This window comes from Dendrobates tinctorius, unplaced genomic scaffold (assembly GCF_039654945.1).
Source record: "Dendrobates tinctorius isolate UK_male_01 unplaced genomic scaffold, ASM3965494v1 ptg000213l, whole genome shotgun sequence".
NCBI lineage: Eukaryota > Metazoa > Chordata > Amphibia > Anura > Dendrobatidae > Dendrobates > Dendrobates tinctorius.
The window spans coordinates 5,190,254-5,209,239 of record NW_027361880.1 but is presented as its reverse complement, the minus strand read 5'-3'; the positions used below and the strand labels follow the sequence as shown (position 1 = coordinate 5,209,239).

At 47.9% G+C, this 18,986-nt stretch overlaps 1 protein-coding gene across 9 annotated transcripts in view; it reads right to left on the bottom strand.

The window, feature by feature from the left end:
* LOC141058603 (rab5 GDP/GTP exchange factor-like) overlaps nt 1-17,829 on the bottom strand; it is a 37,764-nt gene extending 19,935 nt beyond the window's left edge. For 2 of the 9 annotated variants that reach the window (XM_073554781.1, XM_073554787.1), the window contains exons 1-5: nt 17,657-17,800; nt 11,872-12,095; nt 10,255-10,368; nt 1,017-1,165; nt 673-818 (exon numbers count right to left, since the gene is read on the bottom strand). In XM_073554781.1, coding sequence (XP_073410882.1) covers nt 673-818; nt 1,017-1,165; nt 10,255-10,368; nt 11,872-12,095; nt 17,657-17,659 — 636 coding nt within the window. In that variant the 5' untranslated portion in view covers nt 17,660-17,800. The other 7 variants (XM_073554788.1, XM_073554789.1, XM_073554783.1 and 4 more) reach the window with 6 other exon arrangements.
* Between the last annotated feature and the right edge of the window lie 1,157 nt (nt 17,830-18,986).

Below are 18,986 nucleotides of genomic sequence, written 5' to 3'. Positions count from 1 at the left end.
AGTTTGGCTGGACGGCCAGGTCTAGGAATACTTTTGGTAGTCCCAAACTTCTTCCATTTAAGGATTATGGAGGCCACTGTGCTCTTAGGAACCTTGAGTAGTGCAGAAATTCTTTTGTAACCTTCCCCAAATTTGTGCCTTGTCACAATTCTGTCTCTGAGCTCCTTGGCCAGTTCCTTTGACCTCATGATTCTCATTTGGTCTGACATGCACTGTGAGCTGTGAGGTCTTATATAGACAGGTGTTTGCCTTTAAAAATCAAGTCCTATCAGTTTAATTAAACACATCTGGACTCCAATGAATTAGAACCATCTCAAGGAGGATCACAAGGAAATGGACAGCATGTGACTTAAATATGAGTGTCTGAGCAAAGGGTCTGAATATTTATGACCATGTGATTTACGAAATGGCTGCAATGAAACAAAGTGAAAAATTTAAAGGGGTCTGAATACTTTCTGTACCCAATGTAGCTTCCACAATGTTGATGTACCCCATTTGCTTTTTATTCCTAAGACATGTTCATTACTGTCAATACTGCAGCGTGTCATCAACAAATAATCTGAAAAGAGGAATATGATTTTCATATAACTTAAAAATATATTCATCATTGATACAATTATGGAACATGGGATTAAATCCTTATATTTTCCTTATTAGTCACTCAAGACTCACGTCAGCATCTTGCATCTTCTGAATGAAATTACTGCAGAGAATCGATAATGGTTGCGCTTCTGGACTGCGCAGAACTTTGAGAAATTCGGAAAAATCTCCTCGAGCCAGTGAGAGAAGGCACGACCGGGAAAAGTGCAATACAGAGCCTGCAAAGCAAGCAAAACATTGCATGATTTATAATAATTAGAATCATAAAAGTGAGTCTCACAACTGATAAAACAGTAATTTTCTAAAGCAAAAAAAGTTTAAAAAACACTTTTTATAAATATGTCTCCATAGCGATCTAAACACATTTTATATGTATCTAAAACAAAAGAAAACTTTGCACAAGAAAACTAACTTACCAGCCGCTGGTTGGTACAGGCCTGAGGTAGATTCCTCACTTCGGACATTATTACTGGCGACATCTGGAAAAGTGTTGTTTCTATTTAACCTCTGTGTAGTCGTATCCATGCCAGGTTTAACGTGCAAATTCCCTGTCTGATGTCTAAAACTGAAGACAGAATCAGATTATGTGAATATATATGACGATACTTGTTAATAAGTGCACAGCTTCCAGGTCATAATATACAGCTCTGGCAAAAATTAAGAGACCACTTTCAAATGTCAGTTTGTCTGACTTTTCTCTTTATAGGTATATTTTTCAGTAAACTGTAAATTGTTCTTTTAGTCTATACACTTCTGACAACATATCTCCGAATTTACAAACAATAAATTTTGTATTTTTTTCTCACAAATAAAAATGGTCAAAATTTAAAAAAAATCCCCAGTGCATTCAGATCTCAAATAATGCAAAGAAAACAAGTTCATAATCATTTAGAAACAACAATACTAATGTTTTAACTCAGGGAGAGTTCTGAAATCAATATTTTGTGGAATAACCATGATTTTTATAAACAGCTTTCATGCGTCTTGGCATGCTTGCCACCAGTCTTTCACACTGCTTCTGGTGCAAAAATCTAAGCAGTTCTTCTTTGTTTGATGGCTTGTGACTATCCATCATCCTCTTGATTACATTCCAGGGGTTTTCAATGGGGTTCAGGTCTGGAGAATGGGCTGCCCATGGGTTTTGATGTGGTGGTCTCTTAATGTTTTCCAGAGCGGTATAGTTCTCAGATGTTCTCCCTTAATGCGCGATTAACCATTTCCACCTGAAAGGCTTTATGTGAAAAGATCTTGGGGGGGTCATGGCTGTAGGAGCAGCTAATCTTATGTTCATTAATGCTGTAGTATTACAGGAAAAATGCAGAACAAGTTTATGTAGTATATTAGGAAAGAACATCACTGAGTGAGCCTGACATTGTAACTGCAGGAACCCTGAAATAACAGGGTTCACATATACAGTATCTAGCTCCTTGTATTACCATCAACCTTAAGCTGAAGTATATGTGGAAAGGGTGACAATCTACTGGAAAGTTCCAGATGATAATATGCTATATAAATAAACGTTCTGGAATATGTTTGCCTTTTAATGACTATCTGTAACGTCCCTTGGATATTTACACACTGAGAGTGCCTAATTTTTGTAAGTTAGTAGCATTTAAGAAGAATAGTAAGGAAAAATGCAAACAGTAAAATGTGGACGTTCACCTTTCACCTACATATAATGAGAAAGTACATATAAATTCTCCAGGCAGAGATCATCCAGGGAAATATAAAGCTCAGCGAAAATTACAGTGTCCTCAGAAGAATACTGTACTTCTGCTTTTTATATCACTTTTTTTGCTTTGATCAGAAAACTTAAGGCCCCGTCACACATAGAGATGCACCAGCGATCCCGACAACGATATCACCTTGTCAGGATCGCTGGTGTGTCGCTACATGATCGCTGGTGAGCTGTCAAACAGGCAGCTTCACCAGCGATCAGCACCAGCGACATGTGGGTAACAAGAGACGCACGTCGCTTAGTTACCCGCAGTGTATCTTAGTTACCAGCGCGCTGATGAAGGTAGCTGGTAACCAAGGTACACATCGGGTTTCTAAGGGGCGCGCAGCACTTAGAAACACGATGTGTACCTTGGTTACCAGCTCCCTGCATCAGCTCGCTGGTAACTAAGGTACACATCGGGTTTCTAGGCACCGCGTGCCCCTTAGGTAACCGATGTGTACCTAAGCTGGCGTGCTGGCCAGCGGGAGACCAGCGACCCCAAAAATGTCCAGACGTTTCAACAACAATCAGCGATAACCGGCAGGGGGGCCAGTCGCTGATAACTGTCACACACAGCGATCTCGCTAGTGAGATCGCTGTTGCTTCAAAAAACTTGTGACTCAGCAGCGATCTCGCTAGCGAGATCGCTGTGTGTGACGGGGGCTTTAGTCTATTTCCACTTAAAGATTGCAAGTTGTGACAGATTACTGGATAAAAAAGTGAATCTAGATCTATAATTTGCAAATTGCCTCTTCAGAGAGTGTAGGTAACAGCAGGTTCACAGGATGCAGTGATGAGACACGAGACTGAGTGTTGTTTTGGAAAGTAACGTTTATGAACTGAGCCGCTGGGACTATACTGAACAACCAGAAAGGGGTAACAATAATTGTCCTCGCAGGGACTCAACAACAATAACACTTTTCTTTTAACGAGAATGCGACTGACCCGGCAAGGCCGGATATTATGGGGACACGAAACGGCCAACCACAGGTCCTTATTTCCTAAAGTCAACTTATCCTTCCTGACATCCCTCGGTGACGCTGGTGTGGCTGCTTTGGTGTCGCTGCTTTGGTGTCGCTGATGTGGCTGCTTTGGTGTCGCTGATGTGGCTGCTTTGGTGTCGCAGCCGCTGGGCCCAGCTGTTGTAAAACTGTAGTAGTCTTCAGGCGTCTCAGCACCCAGGAGAAGTTGGGGCACAACAGGCGCTAAGGAAGTCTTTCGTTGCGGTAACCCCCTGTAGCCACAGCAGGGTCCCGTTCGTTAGCGAGTCCACGGCGACTCCAGTCCCCCCAAGCAGGGTAGTGACGTAGTCTAGGAGAGTGGCGGTTGGTAGGCCACACGCACGGACAGGGCTTGTGAAAGAGTCTCTCCGCAGGCGAGGAGCAGGCCCCAACTGCAGCGGGGTAATGGCAGCTGTGGGCGGTGATGAACAGGCTGCAACCAAAGGACAGAGGCGGGGCGGCAGCAGGCAGGTCGCAACCACAGGCCGAAGTGGCGTGTCAGCGGCCGCGGGAGACACCAGGCAGGCTGCAACGGGCTGGAGTGCAGCGGCAGCGGCTGAGGACAACCGTGGGCAGGTCACGGGCCCAATTTGGAGAGGGGCGACACTCTCTTGCCAGTAAGCTCGGTACCTCCTCTCTGAAGACTGCCGTAGATCTACTCTCTGCTGCTGATCTCTCCTCTGGTCGCCGTCAGTCACTCTGGCTCTGTCACACCCCCACAGTCTCTTTCTGAGTCTGGCGTACTACCAACTGACTTCCCGGCGCGCTCCCTGCCCCCTTTATACTCGCCCCGCCCCTTGCTGACCTGTCACTTTCAGTAGCTCGCTCTCCTCCGTTGTCCCCCGGGTACCGTTTCTCTAGGAACCCAGATGGCGGTCCCCTTGGTTCCGACCTAGACACTCTACGGGGTTCCTCCTCCCTACACTCCCCTATCCTGTAAGCTCGCCAGTCCTCGGGCGAAGGCCTCAGTATATTGGGATTGGTCTGTAGGGGTATCAATTTTTGTTGCCATATGAACTGGTCTTGTTCGTATCGTTCAGGGAGTTGACCGCTCGGAGCGTCTTAGCTCAACTGGGGTGAGGTCTTCTGGGGTGGTGGGTTAATTGTGTCAGTTGGCTCGTCATTGAGTGGAGAGCCTCTGGAAGTTGGAGGAAAGTCTTCATCGTCATCCGGGTCCCAAAACACAGGTAGCAGTTCAGAGGCCGGAGGGTCAGGTATCGGTTGCTTCAGGTCGGTGGAAATACACGGGCGTAACATATTACGTTGCACAATGTGGGTAGGCAGCGTTTCATCTTTCTCAGGTCGTATTTCGTACACAGGTCCTTCAGGATTGATATGGCATAAGACCCGATAGGGACTCTCTTCCAAGCGCGGTTCCAGTTTGTTTTGGGGGCATTGATCTAGTACAAGTACACGGTCCCCGCTTTGGAGGTGGGGAGGTGGAGTTGTATTCTTTCCCGGGTGTTCCAATTCTCAGAGTTTAGTATGTACGATTCGATGAAGAGTTTGCAGCTGGTGACGATTTCGGACCCAGGATGATACTCCGGCTCCTCGGGGTCCAACTCCACCTCCGTGATTCCTTTGCCCTCTCGTCCGAACAACAGAGAGTAGGGGGTGTAGCCGGTAACTCGATGTACTCGGTTGTTATAGACCCATACTAATTCAGGAACATATTCGGGCCAACGGGCCTTCTTGTCACTCTCCAGAGTACGCAACATTTGAATTAATGTCCGATTAAATCGTTCACAGGCTCCATTTCCTTGCGGGTAGTATGGTGTGGTCCGGGATTTGTCAATCCCATAGAGATGGTGTAGTTCCTCCATAACTTTTCCCAAAAAACATGCTCCCTGATCGGAATGTATTTGTTGGGGGCAGCCGTATACTTGTATGAAGTTTCTGCAAATTGCGGAGGCGGCCGACTCCGCGGTCTGGTCTCGAGTGGGGGTGACCACAGTGAACTTAGTGAAATGAACCACCATGACGAGGCAGTGTTGGTACCCCTGGAATGCGGGACCAATGGTCAGGTAATCTACCGTCAGGAGCTCGAGGGGTGCTGAGGCTCGCTGAGCGGGCGGTTTGGCTAATTTACATAGGCGACAGGTCCGGCAAATTTCGTCCAAAACAGCCGGCAAGCGTGGGTGGTAAACTCTCTGTAGCAACCACTGCAAAGTCTTTTTAGCTCCGAAATGAGCCCCTTTTCGTGGGCCTCTCGAGCCAGTTCGTAGCGTTGGGCTCCGGGCGTAACCACCTGCCAAAACGTCATGAAGGTTGTTTGTGATGTTATTTTACGGTACAATAGTCCCTTTCGGATAACCAACCTATCCCATTGTCGCAACATCAGTGACATGTCTTGAGTCAAAGTTTGTCGTTGGGAATCAGTGGGTGTTGGCCAGCGGCGACCCACGTCCAGAGAAGTCCAATTTCTTCGTCTTCTTGTTGCTGTTGTATCCACTTATCCCGAGATTGTTCCAGTATGCCCCTTGGGGTCTCTGGGGAAGATACTTTTTGGGTGGCAGCTGTGAGCACGGCAGCGGTGAGGGTGAACGTTATCACTTCCCCTTCTAATTCGTCGTCTTGATTCTTTCCTGGGGTTGTATGTCGAATCCTGGAGAGGGAGTCAGCATGTGGACATTCTCGGCCCCTCTTTTGTAGATGATTTTATAGTTGAACTTCGCCATCCGGGCCACCCATCGTTGTTCCAGAGCCCCCAATTTGGCGTTTTCCAAATGGGCAAGCGGGTTGTTGTCGGTCCGAACCACTACCTCGGAGCCCGCTAGGTACTCTGCGAACCGCTCCGTCATGGCCCACACCACTGCGAGGAGCTCGAGCCTAAAGGAGCTCTAATTGTCAGGGTTGCGCTCGGAGTCATTGAGTGAGCGGCTTCTATAGGCGATCACTCTCTCCTGGCCATCTTGAATTTGTGACAACACAGCCCCCAGCCCATGAAGACTCCCGTCAGTGTGTAGGATGAACGGCTGCGAGAAATCCGCATGGGCCAACACCGGAGCATCTGAAAGCGCAGCCTTGAGGTCTCGGAAGGCCTCTTCCTGAGGTTGTTGCCACTGGATTTTTTGTCTATTTGCCTCAGTGGGAGCCCCCTTCAGCAGGTCCTGCAGAGCTTGAGCTCGACATGCAAAATTCTTTACGAAACGACGGTAGTATCCGGCCAACCCCAGGAATACCCGCACGTCTTTTATCGTCTCGGGGGGTAGGCCATCCCTGAATAACAGCAACCTTTTCCTGAGATGGCCTCACACCTTCTGCTGAGACGACATGGCCCAGATACTCCATCTGGGAGCGAAATAGGTAGCATTTTTGGGGTTTTACCTTCAACCCGTACTTTTGCAACCGACCGAGCACCTGTCCCAACCGCTTTAGGTGGTTCTCAAAATGTGGCAGCATAGACGATGATATTGTCCAGGTATATCAACGTGGCCTCAAAATTGAGATCTCCCAGACACCGCTCCATCAACCGCTGAAAGGTTCCCGTGGCGTTGGCCAGTCCAAACGGCATTCGATTGAACTCAAATAGTCCCATAGGCAGTATGAACGCCGTCTTGGCCCTATCTTCTTCTGACATGTGCACCTGCCAGTACCCACTGGCCAGGTCCAGAGTCGAAAAATACGTCGCCTTTCCCAAGGCGGACAAGGATTCTTCTATGCGGGGCAGCGGGTATGAGTCTTTAATAGCACAAGCATTCAGCTTTCGATAATCTACACAGAATCGTAATGTACAGTACCATCTTTTTTACAGACCAACACAATGGGGGCCGCCCAGGGGCTTTGGCTTTCCCGTATCACCCCCTTTCGCAACATTTGGGCCAACAAAGTTTTCACCTCTTGATAGAGTTGTGGAGGAATCTGTCGATATCGTTCTCGAATGGGGGCCGCCCCTGCCGTGGGGATTTCATGAGTGATGGCGGTGGTACACCCAAAATCTTCCTCATGACTAGCAAAGACCTCATGGTACTGTCTGAGCAATGTTTTTATCTGTGAGAGTTGGGCTGGAGTTAACCCGGAGAGCTCGGCCCGCATCTGTTCCAGGATGTTTCGACCCTTCTCCTGAGCCGAGACTTCGGTGGCCTGTAGAGTTCGAATCGTTACTTCCCAAGGATTCTCGGATTGTACTCCCAATTGAACCGCAGGAGCCGACAGCACTTCCTCTAAAGACCTTACTAGCTTGGCCAGTTCGGTCCGCGCTTTCAGGACGATGTCTTGGTCTTCGAGGTTGACGCAGCGCACAGGACGGTCCCTTTTTGCACTGTAGTCAGGGAACGGGCCACGAGTATGCCAGGAGGTAAGCGCTCCGAGTAGCATGGCTCCACCTGCATCTCCACGCCCTCCAAGGGTATCGAGGCTCGAATTGGCAGGGCCATCACAGTCTGCTTGGGAGGCAGCACAAGCAGGGGAGCCGCTGGCGCAATGACTTTGCCCAGAGCCTCGCCTTCCTGGCAGTCCTGATGTACCTTGCTTCCCGCACCAACTGCTGGAACACCTGTCCCTGGGCCGTGCGAGAACCCCACAGCTTCAGGATCTTATGTGTAGGATCATTGAGGAGCAGGTTGCCGAACTCCCGTAGTATGTTCATGCCTAGGATGACTGGATGCTGCTTATCAGTTTCTCCTTGAGTCAGTACCACCCCTCTGCGACCAAGGGATTTACCGCACAACGTCACCGTACCCACACCACCCCGGCAACCGGGACCGGTAGTTGATTGGCGGCTACTAGTCTGATCATGGGCCCCCACTGGGGTCTCGCTGCCTCAGGGAAATTTTGTCGAAAATAAGTTGCGGGCATCGTGGTTACTTGTGACCCCGTGTCCACCAGGCACCGGATGGCCCGGCCCTCCACTTCAGCCCAAACCACCGGACATTTTGCGACCAAATCTTCGGGACTTCCACCAACCCTAGTTGTGGTTCTTGGCTCCGAGCAGAGTCCCCCCAGCCCGGAGCCCTCTAGTTTAATGGCCGCCGGGGTGGGTATTTCTCACGCCGGACACTCTCGGGCGAACTGGCCTGGTTCTCCGCACTCATAACACCGGGCCTGCGCAGACCGACCGCCCTGCGGGGAGCGGGACCCCCAGGGGCCGGGATTAAAACTAGGCCGTCTAGTCCCAGACTTGGTCCTTCTCTTCACTTCGGCCAACTCGCCCTTGATGTTCCTCATCTCTTGTTTCATCTCTTCCACCCATTGAGGCTCCTCGACTGCGTTCACGGAAGCCTCCATACTCCGGACCTTCCCCACGGGGACCGTCATCCCCTGCTCTTGCTCTCGAGCCCGTGCTTGACTTCCCACCTCTGAAAAGTCTATACGGGGATTCATTCTGATCTGCTCCCGTAATGCCTGTTTTATTAATGGGTCTCGCAGTCCAGTCACCAGTAGGTCGCGTAGGGTAAAGTCAATAGGTCCTACCCCTACTCCATCCTTTCTTTCAATAGCCATATGCAATTTTTGGAGGGCATTAATATACTGGGTGATAGTCTCCCCCTCTCCCTGCATTCGACTGAACAACCGGGTCCTTAATTCTCCCACATTAGTTGGGTCCCAATGGGTCTGTTCTACTATCTGCAAAACTTTATCAAAGGTGTTGCGGTGTCCCGGGGGACTCAACATCACTGACCTCCGAACCTCCCCGTCTAATGCCATGAGAGCTACTTCGGCTTCCAGGTCAGGAGTCACCGGGTGCATTCGAAAGAGTCCCTGCATCCGCTCTGTCCAGCTCCATAGCATGGTATTGGAGCCGGAAAACCTAGGCAGGTTGTTCAGCATAGCCCCAACGAAATGCTGGAACGAGGGCCCTCATTATCTGTAGAGTCCACATCCCTGCCCTGGTCTGGGGCACCATTGTCCGCGCTCGGAGACTGCATCCTGCCGACTACGCCAAATGTAGGTAACAGCAGGTTCACAGGATGCAGTGACGAGACACGAGACTGAGTGTTGTTTTGGAAAGTAACGTTTATGAACTGGAGCCGCTGGGGCTATACTGAACAACCAGAAAGGGGTAACACTAATTGTCCTCGCAGGGACTCAACAACAATAACCACACTTTTCTTTTAACGAGAATGCGACTGACCCGGCAAGGCCTTATATTATGGGGACACGAAACGGCCAATGACAGGTCCTTATTTCCTAAAGTCAACTTATCCTTCCTGACATCCCTCGGTGGCGCTGGTGTGGCTGCTTTGGTGTCGCTGATGTGGCTGCTTTGATGTCGCTGATGTGGCTGCTTTGATGTCGCAGCCGCTGGGTCCAGCTGTTGTAAAACTGTAGTAGTCTTCAGGCGTCTCAGCACCCAGAAGTTGGGGCACAACAGGCCCTAAGGAAGTCTTTCGTTGCGGTAACCCCCTGTAGCCACAGCAGGGTCCCGTTCGTTGGGAGTCCACGGGGACTCCAGTCTCCCCAAGCAGGGTAGTGACGTAGTCTAGGAGAGTGGCGGTTGGTAGGCCACGCGCATGGACATGGTCTGTGCAAAGAGTCTCTTTGTAGGCAAGGAGCAGGCCCCAACTCTGCAGGGGGGTAATGGCAGCTGTGGGCGGTGATGAACAGGCCGCAACCAAGGACGGAGGCGGGGCGGCAGGCCGCAACCACAGGCTGAACTGGCGTGTCAGCGGCCGCGGGAGACACTGGGCAGGCCACAACGGGCTGGAGTGCAGCAGCAGCGGCTGAGGACAACCGTGGGCAGGTCGCGGGCCCAATTTGGAGAGGGGTGACAGTCTCTTGCCGGTAAGCTCAGTACCTCCTCTCTGAAGACCGCCGTAGATCTACTCTCTGTCGCTGATCTCTCCTCTGGTCGCCGTCAGTCCCTCTGGCTCTGTCACACCCCCACAGTCTCTTTCTCTGAGTCTGGCGTACTACCAACTGACTTCCCGGCGCGCTCCCTGCCCCCTTTATACTCGCCCCGCCCCCTTTATACTCGCCCCGCCCCTTGCTGACCTGTCATTTTCAGTAGCTCGCTCTCCTCCGTTGTCCCCCGCGTACCGTTTCTCTATGAACCCAGATGGCGGTCCCCTTGGTTCCGGCCTAGACACTGTACGGGGGTCCTCCTCCCTACAAGAGGATGAGGATTTTAACTTTAGTGCCACTTATTGGAACTATCAATCCTAAATGTCAATATTGACCCTTTATTGAGCCTTGCCATAGGACTTAGGATGCTTTCAGATTGCCCTTAACTTCACGTTCGTGGGTCCCGTCAGGGCTTACGGCTGATTCCCTCGGCAAAATGGGATTTCGATGTGCGCTCTGCCGTGCATCATTTTCGGGAGTATATGCATTACTGGAGGTGGATACCCAGACGTAGTAGACTGTCTGCCTCCACGCCCAAAAATGATGCACAACGGAGCGCAAGTTCGTTCTGCCGGAAAAATTATAGTCCATGGCCCTGTAGGCACATAGGTCGAGTTCCCGTTTTTTTTTGGGGGGGGGGGGGTGTTCGGACACAAGCACCAACGGGACCCACGATCATGAAGATAAGTGCAAAATTAAAGCTTACTAACTTGGCCAATGGACCGGGGGTTCTGTGAATGTCGTGACTGACAGCTAAGGGCAATGAAGATACCGTAATTACACTTAAAGGGAACCTGTCACCCCCCCCCAGGCGTTTTTAAGTAAAAGAGCTACCTTGTGCAGCACTAATGTTGCATTCTGTCAAGGTGGCTCTATTATTTGGCGTCCCTTCCACCGCATAAGTAAGCGTATTTAAAATTTGTCTGACATACCAGAAGTTTGACCGGGGGGCAGGTCTTTCCTCCTCGGACAAGGACGCCTCACATCCATCAGTCATGTCATACTTTTGAATTTGGCGCCGCCTCCTCAGTGTTCATTTCAATTCCTTGGGCCTGCACTGTAATATCTTTTCTTGGGCATGCGCAGATAGCGCTGCCCGTCCTCTGACATCACGATGTCTGAGCTATCACGCCTGCGTGGACGCGCGGCCAGAGATCCCGCCCCACAGTCTCTTCTGATTTATTCACACTGCGGGGCTGGGAATCTTGGGCATGCGCAGTAGTTCTCTGCGGCTCTCCCTCAAATCCCTCCGCCTCTTTCCTACTGTGCAGCGTCATAGGAGGAATCGTCAGCTCATCCCTAATTGACGATTCTGCCACCTTGACAGAATGCAGCATTAGTGCTGCACAAGGTGGCTCTTTTACTTAAAAAAGCCTGGGGGGGGGGGGGGTAAAAGGTTCCCTTTAAAGAATCTGTTCACTATAATACCGTATAACAAAAGATAAGCAACTCCATTGTTCTCAATTGGTACATTCATTTTCTATTCATAGCAAAAGTAATAAGGCCAGAGAAAGGTCCCAAAAATGAATTACCACTAAATAGCTCACAAGTAAATGAGATTTTGTCTATTTATCAAAAGTAATAGTTATTACATAAAGATTAAAATGACATTTACTTGGGGATCATAGCTGTATGACATGAGATCAGCAACATAAATAGCAAGCAGAGAAAAGAGGAGACACAAAATGTGACAAACCCAAGATATCAAGGCGGCTCATATTGGTCTCTCCTGATGAACAGTGATTTGGTTGTGCAGATTACACCTACCCGTCTGTAAGCGGCTGGGCCTGCTGTCTCTGCTGGATCCAACACCTGGAACAATACCCGTGCCATGCTGGATTACCATAGAACCCACAGTTCTTCCTACACATCTCTGCATGGTAGAGATATCCTTGAAGTTGGAAAGATGCATTGTCAGCGTGAAAGTGGAGGAGAGTCTGATCCTCGGGTAATGGTCTGGCTTTATGTCCTGGGGATGCAAAACTCATAATCTGTGAACATAACAAAAAACCCAATGAGAAACTTTCTCAATATCTACACCTATGGGCTATTTATTGGTTCAGTGTGAATGCTTCATACACAAGGTGAAAAAAAACTGATGAATATAAGGAACCATTCAGACCACAATGACGTCATGGCTTCTGATAGCCTTCACTACGGTTATTGATCTAGACAAATCCTGATGGCTCCTATTGGCGTCCAGGTCTGGAGTATTTTTGAAAGTAATAATATTGTTGCAGATTGCAGCATTCATACTATCAAAAATACTGGAAGGTAAAGTGAAAACACTAATGTGAGCAAAAATATTAAGGCCCTCAATCACATTAAATTAACCCAACAAAGACCAAGCATCATAAATTTAGGGTGTTTGGCCCTGAGCCATTGTAAATTTACTTCAAGAGGCCAAAGTTCCTCCAATTGGTTTAGAAGCAGGTCCAATTGTCAGTTGTCAGACACAGCCATGGCGTATGCGGAGAAGACAGAATCAGTTTATTACCACTTTAGCCTTCTCTTTTGCAGGATGCACAGCAATCAGTAAGAGCTGTGCTTGGAACAGAAGCATCAGCATGGCGGGGTCTCTGCTGGGACCCAGCAGACCCAGATCAGACCTGCCAGTGACTTATGTCCCTGCGGTGAGCCATTTTCTCCCATAACTGGGGATTACCAATGAATGCCTCACTTTAGCTTAACCACAGTGACGTCACCATCAGCATCTGAAGAACCTCGAGCGAGTACGGACATGGAGATAGTAGCTGACGGCTGGGACACTATGGTAGAAGCACTTACAGAGTCCAGCACATTGCGGACGGCGAAACGAGAGTGGACACTATGGCTGTATGAATGCATTCCTCTACTGGACATTTAGAAACTGGGACAGCAGATATCACAACTGGTGATTGGACATATGTGAACATTCACAGTAAGTTAATTACTGGTTATCTTTGTTATTAATTATTACAAATTATCACATTGCACAATAAAAATCACGTTCATCCATCTGGGTTTTCTGCAAGGTTGAATTATCTCCAATAAATTGTCTGCATGTGTGAATATAACCTTATCGTTCCAATAGAAATAGGTGATGTTATAGATAAAACCCAAGAACCGAATGCTTTCTTAAAAGAATTGTTCACAACCATCTATGCACCCAGCATGGTGGTGAAATACAAAAAAAAAAAAAAAAAGATTTCACAACTACCGATCCCTCGCCTGTTGCTTCATTCTCACATGTGATCACTGCACTTTGTACATCTTGTTTTAGTTGCACACACACGTGATTGCTGAAGCCAATCGTAGGCTGTAGCAGCGACGGGGTCACTGAATGACTGTGAGGCTATGGGATTTATGTGCCAGAAGTAAAAGCTTGAAGCCCTGCATGGGAACCAAGGGAATGGCAGATGGGTAGCTGACTTTTTTTTTCCTTTTTTACCCACCACGAATGCTGTGACAATTTTTTTCAATAAAAGAAAGTTTAAAGTTTGAGCTGAAAACCTCATTTTGACCTGAATCATCTGAAAATAAGTTATGCTGTAGGACAAAAGAATGCAGTCACCTACGAATTTACAACTTTAGCAACCTTTCCTGTTCGGCAAGCTGAACTACAGCCGCCCTCTGGTGAAATCCGCAAGGTGCCGCTTTGTCTGGTGTCACTCAATGCCCTACTGAGCGCTGGGCACAAGTACAAGGTCTGCGTGAGTTTTACACCTATGACATGTTGTAAACATTACCTGCCAGAGGGATTGAGAAAAGTATTGGTTATTCCGCAGTAACTAGACGGCGCCTACATAAGGTCAGGGCTATTGTATGGTCGACCAACATCTCATCATTGTCGCATGGGGGCACATTACATGATAAGAACCCATCAAAAACAGATTGTTTTTTTGTTTTTTTTACATACAATATAATCCTTCTCACACCCTACAGTTGCATCCTACATTTCAACACGGAGTATTTAGCGATTTTTTTACACTGTGTATTTCTGCAGTGCAAAAAAAAAAAAAAAAAAAACGCAGGGTTTTTCAGTTCCAGCAAAGTGAATGGGATTTATAGAAATCTCTTGTGCACTGTGCTTCTTTTTACTCAGCGTAAACTGACCTGCGGCGCGGGATTCAAATCAGCAACATGAACACGTAGTTTGTGGGCTCGCTGAGTTTTGTGTGGATTTTTCTTAGAAAATTATATTTAATGTGTAGAATCTGCAGGGAAAAATGCATGAGTATTTAGTACATTTCTGAGGCAGAAATGCATCAAAAACACATGTAAGCCACCGCATATTACTATCAATAAAGTCTTGTAAAAGCCAAATATCAGTATAAAAAACAAAGCAGCTATATTTATAACATCAGTAAGAGACAAAAAAAGCAAAATGCAGGTTAGAAATACAGAGACACAACGCAATGAAAAAACGCAAGTGGGCGCATAGCCTAAGGCCACAGTCACACCATCAGTATTTGATAATGTGTGCAAACTGTAAAGCGCTGCGGAATATGTTAGCGCTATATAAAAATGAAACACTTCAAAGTGCCCTGGATGAAACTGCACCTCCTATATATAGAACAACTAGGCACAGACGGCGACAACCCTTGCACACGCTACGAACACGTTTCCTGCAGCGGTGCTCCAGGTGCGCCGAACGTCTGTGGAGAAAATCCAAACTACCTGAAGATTTCATCCATTATAAGTTTATGCTTAAGACATACAACACTGCCCTTCACCTCTCCAAACAAACCTATTTCAACTCCCTCATCACTTCACTGTCCAATAACCCTAAACGTCTCTTTGACACTTTTCATTCTCTACTCAACCCAAGAGTACAGGCCCCAACCACTGATCTCCATGCTGACGATCTGGCTAAATATTTCAAAGAAAAAATTGACCATATCCGACAGGAAATTATCTCCCAATCCCCTCATACCATGCACTGTCCTCCCTCCCCCCTGCATCTAGCTCACTCTCTGATTTTGAACCAGTCACAGAAGAAGAAGTAAGCAGGCTCCTTGCATCTTCTCGCCCAACCACTTGCACCAGTGACCCCATCCCATCACATCTCCTCCAGTCCCTTTCCCCTGCAGTCACCACTCACCTAACAAAAATATTCAACCTCTCACTCTCTTCTGGTATCTTTCCTTCCTCATTTAAGCATACCATCATACAGCCATTACTTAAAAAACCATCCCTTGACCAAAACTGTGCCGCGAACTATAGACCTGTCTCTAATCTTCCCTTCATCTCTAAACTCCTGGAACGCCTGGTCCACTCCCGTCCTATCCGCTATCTCTTTGATAACTCTCTTCTCGACCCTCTCCAATCTGGTTTCCGCTCTTTACACTTTACTGAAACTGCCCTCACTAAAGTCTCTAATGATCTTCTAACAGCTAAAGCTAATGGTCACTACTCCATGCTAATTCTCTTGGATCGCTCTGCAGCATTCGACAACTGTGGATCATCAGCTCCTCCTCACTATGCTCCGTTCCAATGGCCTAAAGGACACCGTTCTCTCTTGGTTCTCCTCCTATCTCTCTGACCGCTCCTTTACTGTATCTTTTGCTGGCTCCTCCTCCTCTCATCTTCCCCTTACTGTTGTGGTTCCTCAAGGATCGGTTCTAAGCCCCTTCCTCTTCTCTTTGTATACTGCCCCTATTGGTCAAGCAATCAGTAGATTTGGGTTCCAGTACGATCTCTATGCCGATGACACCCAATTATACACTTCTCCTGATATCACGCCTGCCTTTTTGGAAAACACCAGTGATTGTCTTACTGCTGTCTTTAACATCATGTCCTCCCTCTATCTGAAACTGAATCTGTCAAAAACGGAACTCCATGTGTTTCCTTTCTCTAATAACCTACCTATGCCCGACATTGCCATTTCCGTGTGTAGTTCCACCATTACTCCCCAGCAACATGCCCGCTGTCTTGGGGTCATACTTGATTCAGAGCTTTCATTCACCCCCCACATCCGATCATTGGCTCGCTCTTGTTATCTGCACCTGAAAAACATTTCTAGAATTCGACCCTTTCTTACTTTTGACTCTGCAAAAACTCTTACTGTTTCTCTTATTCATTCTCGTCTAGACTATTGTAACTCTCTTCTAATCGGTCTCCCTCTTATCAAACTCTCCCCTCTCCAATCCATCCTAAATGCAGCAGCTAGGATCATATTCCTCACCAATCGTTATACCGATGCCTCTACCTTGTGCCAGTCCTTACACTGGCTACCCATCCACTCCAGAATTCAGTATAAACTTATTACCCTCACCCACAAAGCTCTTCATGGCTCAGCACCACCCTACATCTCCTCCCTCGTCTCAGCCTACCACCCTACCCGTGCCCTCCATTCTGCTAATGACCTGAGGTTAACATTCTCATTAATCAGAACCTCCCACTCCTGTCTCCAAGACTTTTCATGAGCCGCGCCAATTCTTTGGAATGCACTACCCAGGCTAGAACGATTAATCCCTAAACCCCACAGTTTTAAGCGTGCCTTAAAAATGCATTTGTTCAGACTGGCCTATCGCCTCAATGCATGAACGTAAATATCCCTGTGTGGCTCATTTCTAAATTTTTTACCTAACCAGGTTCCTCGCATCATGTTCTCACATGCTTTTTGCATTTAATAGCCCTCTGTGTCTGTTCTGTTACATATTTAGACTGTTAACTGGTTCATGCAGCAACAGGTACACTCGATTCTTACACAAGGGAAGGTCCAAACCATAAAAACAATAAAAGCAACTGTTACCATCCACCTTTCGTGTCTCCCCTTTTCCCTCCTAGACTGTAAGCTTGCGAGCAGGGCCCTCATTCCTCTTGGTATCTGTTATGATCTATGTGATTATTGTTATGCTGTAATGTCTATCGTCTGTACAAGTCCCCTCTGAAATGTAAAGTGCTGCGGAATATGTCAGCGCTATAGAAATAATATTATTATTATTATTATTATAAAAATAAAAAGATTAGATTATTTGGTGAGTTTTTTACCTCAGTATCTGTAAGCCAAGACCAGGAGTGGGTGATGTTTCTATTATACTTTTCCCCAGATTGTTCCTCTTCTGGTTTTATCTTAGATACTGAGGTAAAATACTGCCTGTGTGACTCCCGACATTTATAGGACATTTCATAACTTTCCCAAATTCTTATGAAAACATTACAGCACATCCTGCACTGAGCTATACTGTACCCAATTTATTATAGGAGTTGATCCATTTTATACCGACTCCACCAAAATGGATGCAGACTCCACAGTCCTGACTAGAAGTCATATGTGTAAAAATGTGACATCAGAATGTGACCATGAAGCCTACTTATGCCCCAGGAAACAGCAGAGGGTGTCATTTGGGGGGCAGATTTCCTGCACTGGTGACCACTCCATATACACAGGCCATGAGGAACACTACACTTTCTTTACTGAGACCCCTGTAAGACACAGCAGGGAGACGATCTTGGTGTAGAAGCAGCCTCATGTGCCCGACCATTCCTAACACAAGCCCCCCACCCCGCATACAGACAGCCCACACATCCCTCCTGTCCGCCCTCCACAGCATTCCCCGCCAAATACCATGCGATCTCTGCCAGCGCCGTCACCAGCTGTCACATGCCCACGGACCAGCTGATCACTCAATTCCGGGTCAGCGCCTGCCAAAAGCCCGGAAGATCTCGACAGGAAGCGTCCTGCTGTTACTATGGAGACTGCAGTCACGTGTTGAATTACCTAAATCAAGCTGGAGGGAGAGTGAGGTCTTCTCCGCTAGGAGGCGCTAGAGGAATGAGTGTATTTATATAATTGTAACTATCCCGGTGCCATCCAGTGCTGCTGCTGCTAACCTGGCAGCCTGTTGTCTTCTACATCATACGTGACGCCCACTGATTTTTTCACTAGCAGTCATTTAAAAAAACCAAAAAAAAAAACCGGGTCGTTGCGTAGAAGCAGGTGACGAGTGACTGAGGAGAATTGGCGCGCACCGGACGATGGTGGCAGACGAGTGTTTCTGCTGCTCACCTTGGTGATAGGGCAGTGCTGTCCTGAGGAAAGAAAAGTGAGGCATGAAATACGTTTTTAGACTTTTTTTTTTTTCATCTACCTTTATGCTCTTGAATAGTAGAGAAAGGACTGTGGTGAAAATTTGTTAAATGTGTCAGGTTTGTGGTGCACAAGTGTAGAAAAGCACAGGAACGCGGTATGAGGTGATGAGCAGGAGGCAGATCAAGAGTTAAAGGGGATTTAGTACAGCTGATAATCCAGGCAGGGAAGCTATTGGTAATGAAGGGGGTGAAGGCAAAACGCATAAAACACAGGGGAAACAATAAAGTTAGCTAAGTAACTGGCAAACTTATGAGTCTGAGTTTTTGGGGTGATGCCGGTTGGTGCTTCCACAGTGGCGCCGAAGGAAGCGCGTGAAATCTCTGGCTTGGTCCTGAAGGCACTCGAGGCACTGTCTCCTGACGAGAACGGTGTGTCCGGGTTCCCTTGGGTGAGGTCCTGCAGAGACGGAGCAACCTACGGATCACGGAGCAGTCTCTAACTCTGCCGGAGTTTCACAGAGTTCAGTGGCGGAGGCGGGATGTAAGCCAGCCGGCTCAGGCTGACCATGCTGTGGAACGGCACGTGCGCCCACATTCGTCTTTGGAACGGCACGCGGTCAATTCTGTCCCAGAGTTAGGGGTAGGCACACAGTCAATCATAGCTCCCAACTGTCCCGGATTCGGCAGGACAGTCCCGTTTTTGGCCCGCTGTCCCGCCCGGGACTCTATTTTTCCCGCACTGCAGGAAGATAAGCTGCACACCCCCCATGCACCCCATCCTCGCCCTCCCAGAGACCGACCACAGCCTCTCACAGCCTTCAATGATGGCGCTAGGCTGTTCACTTCTGTGCTGCGCACAGGACCTG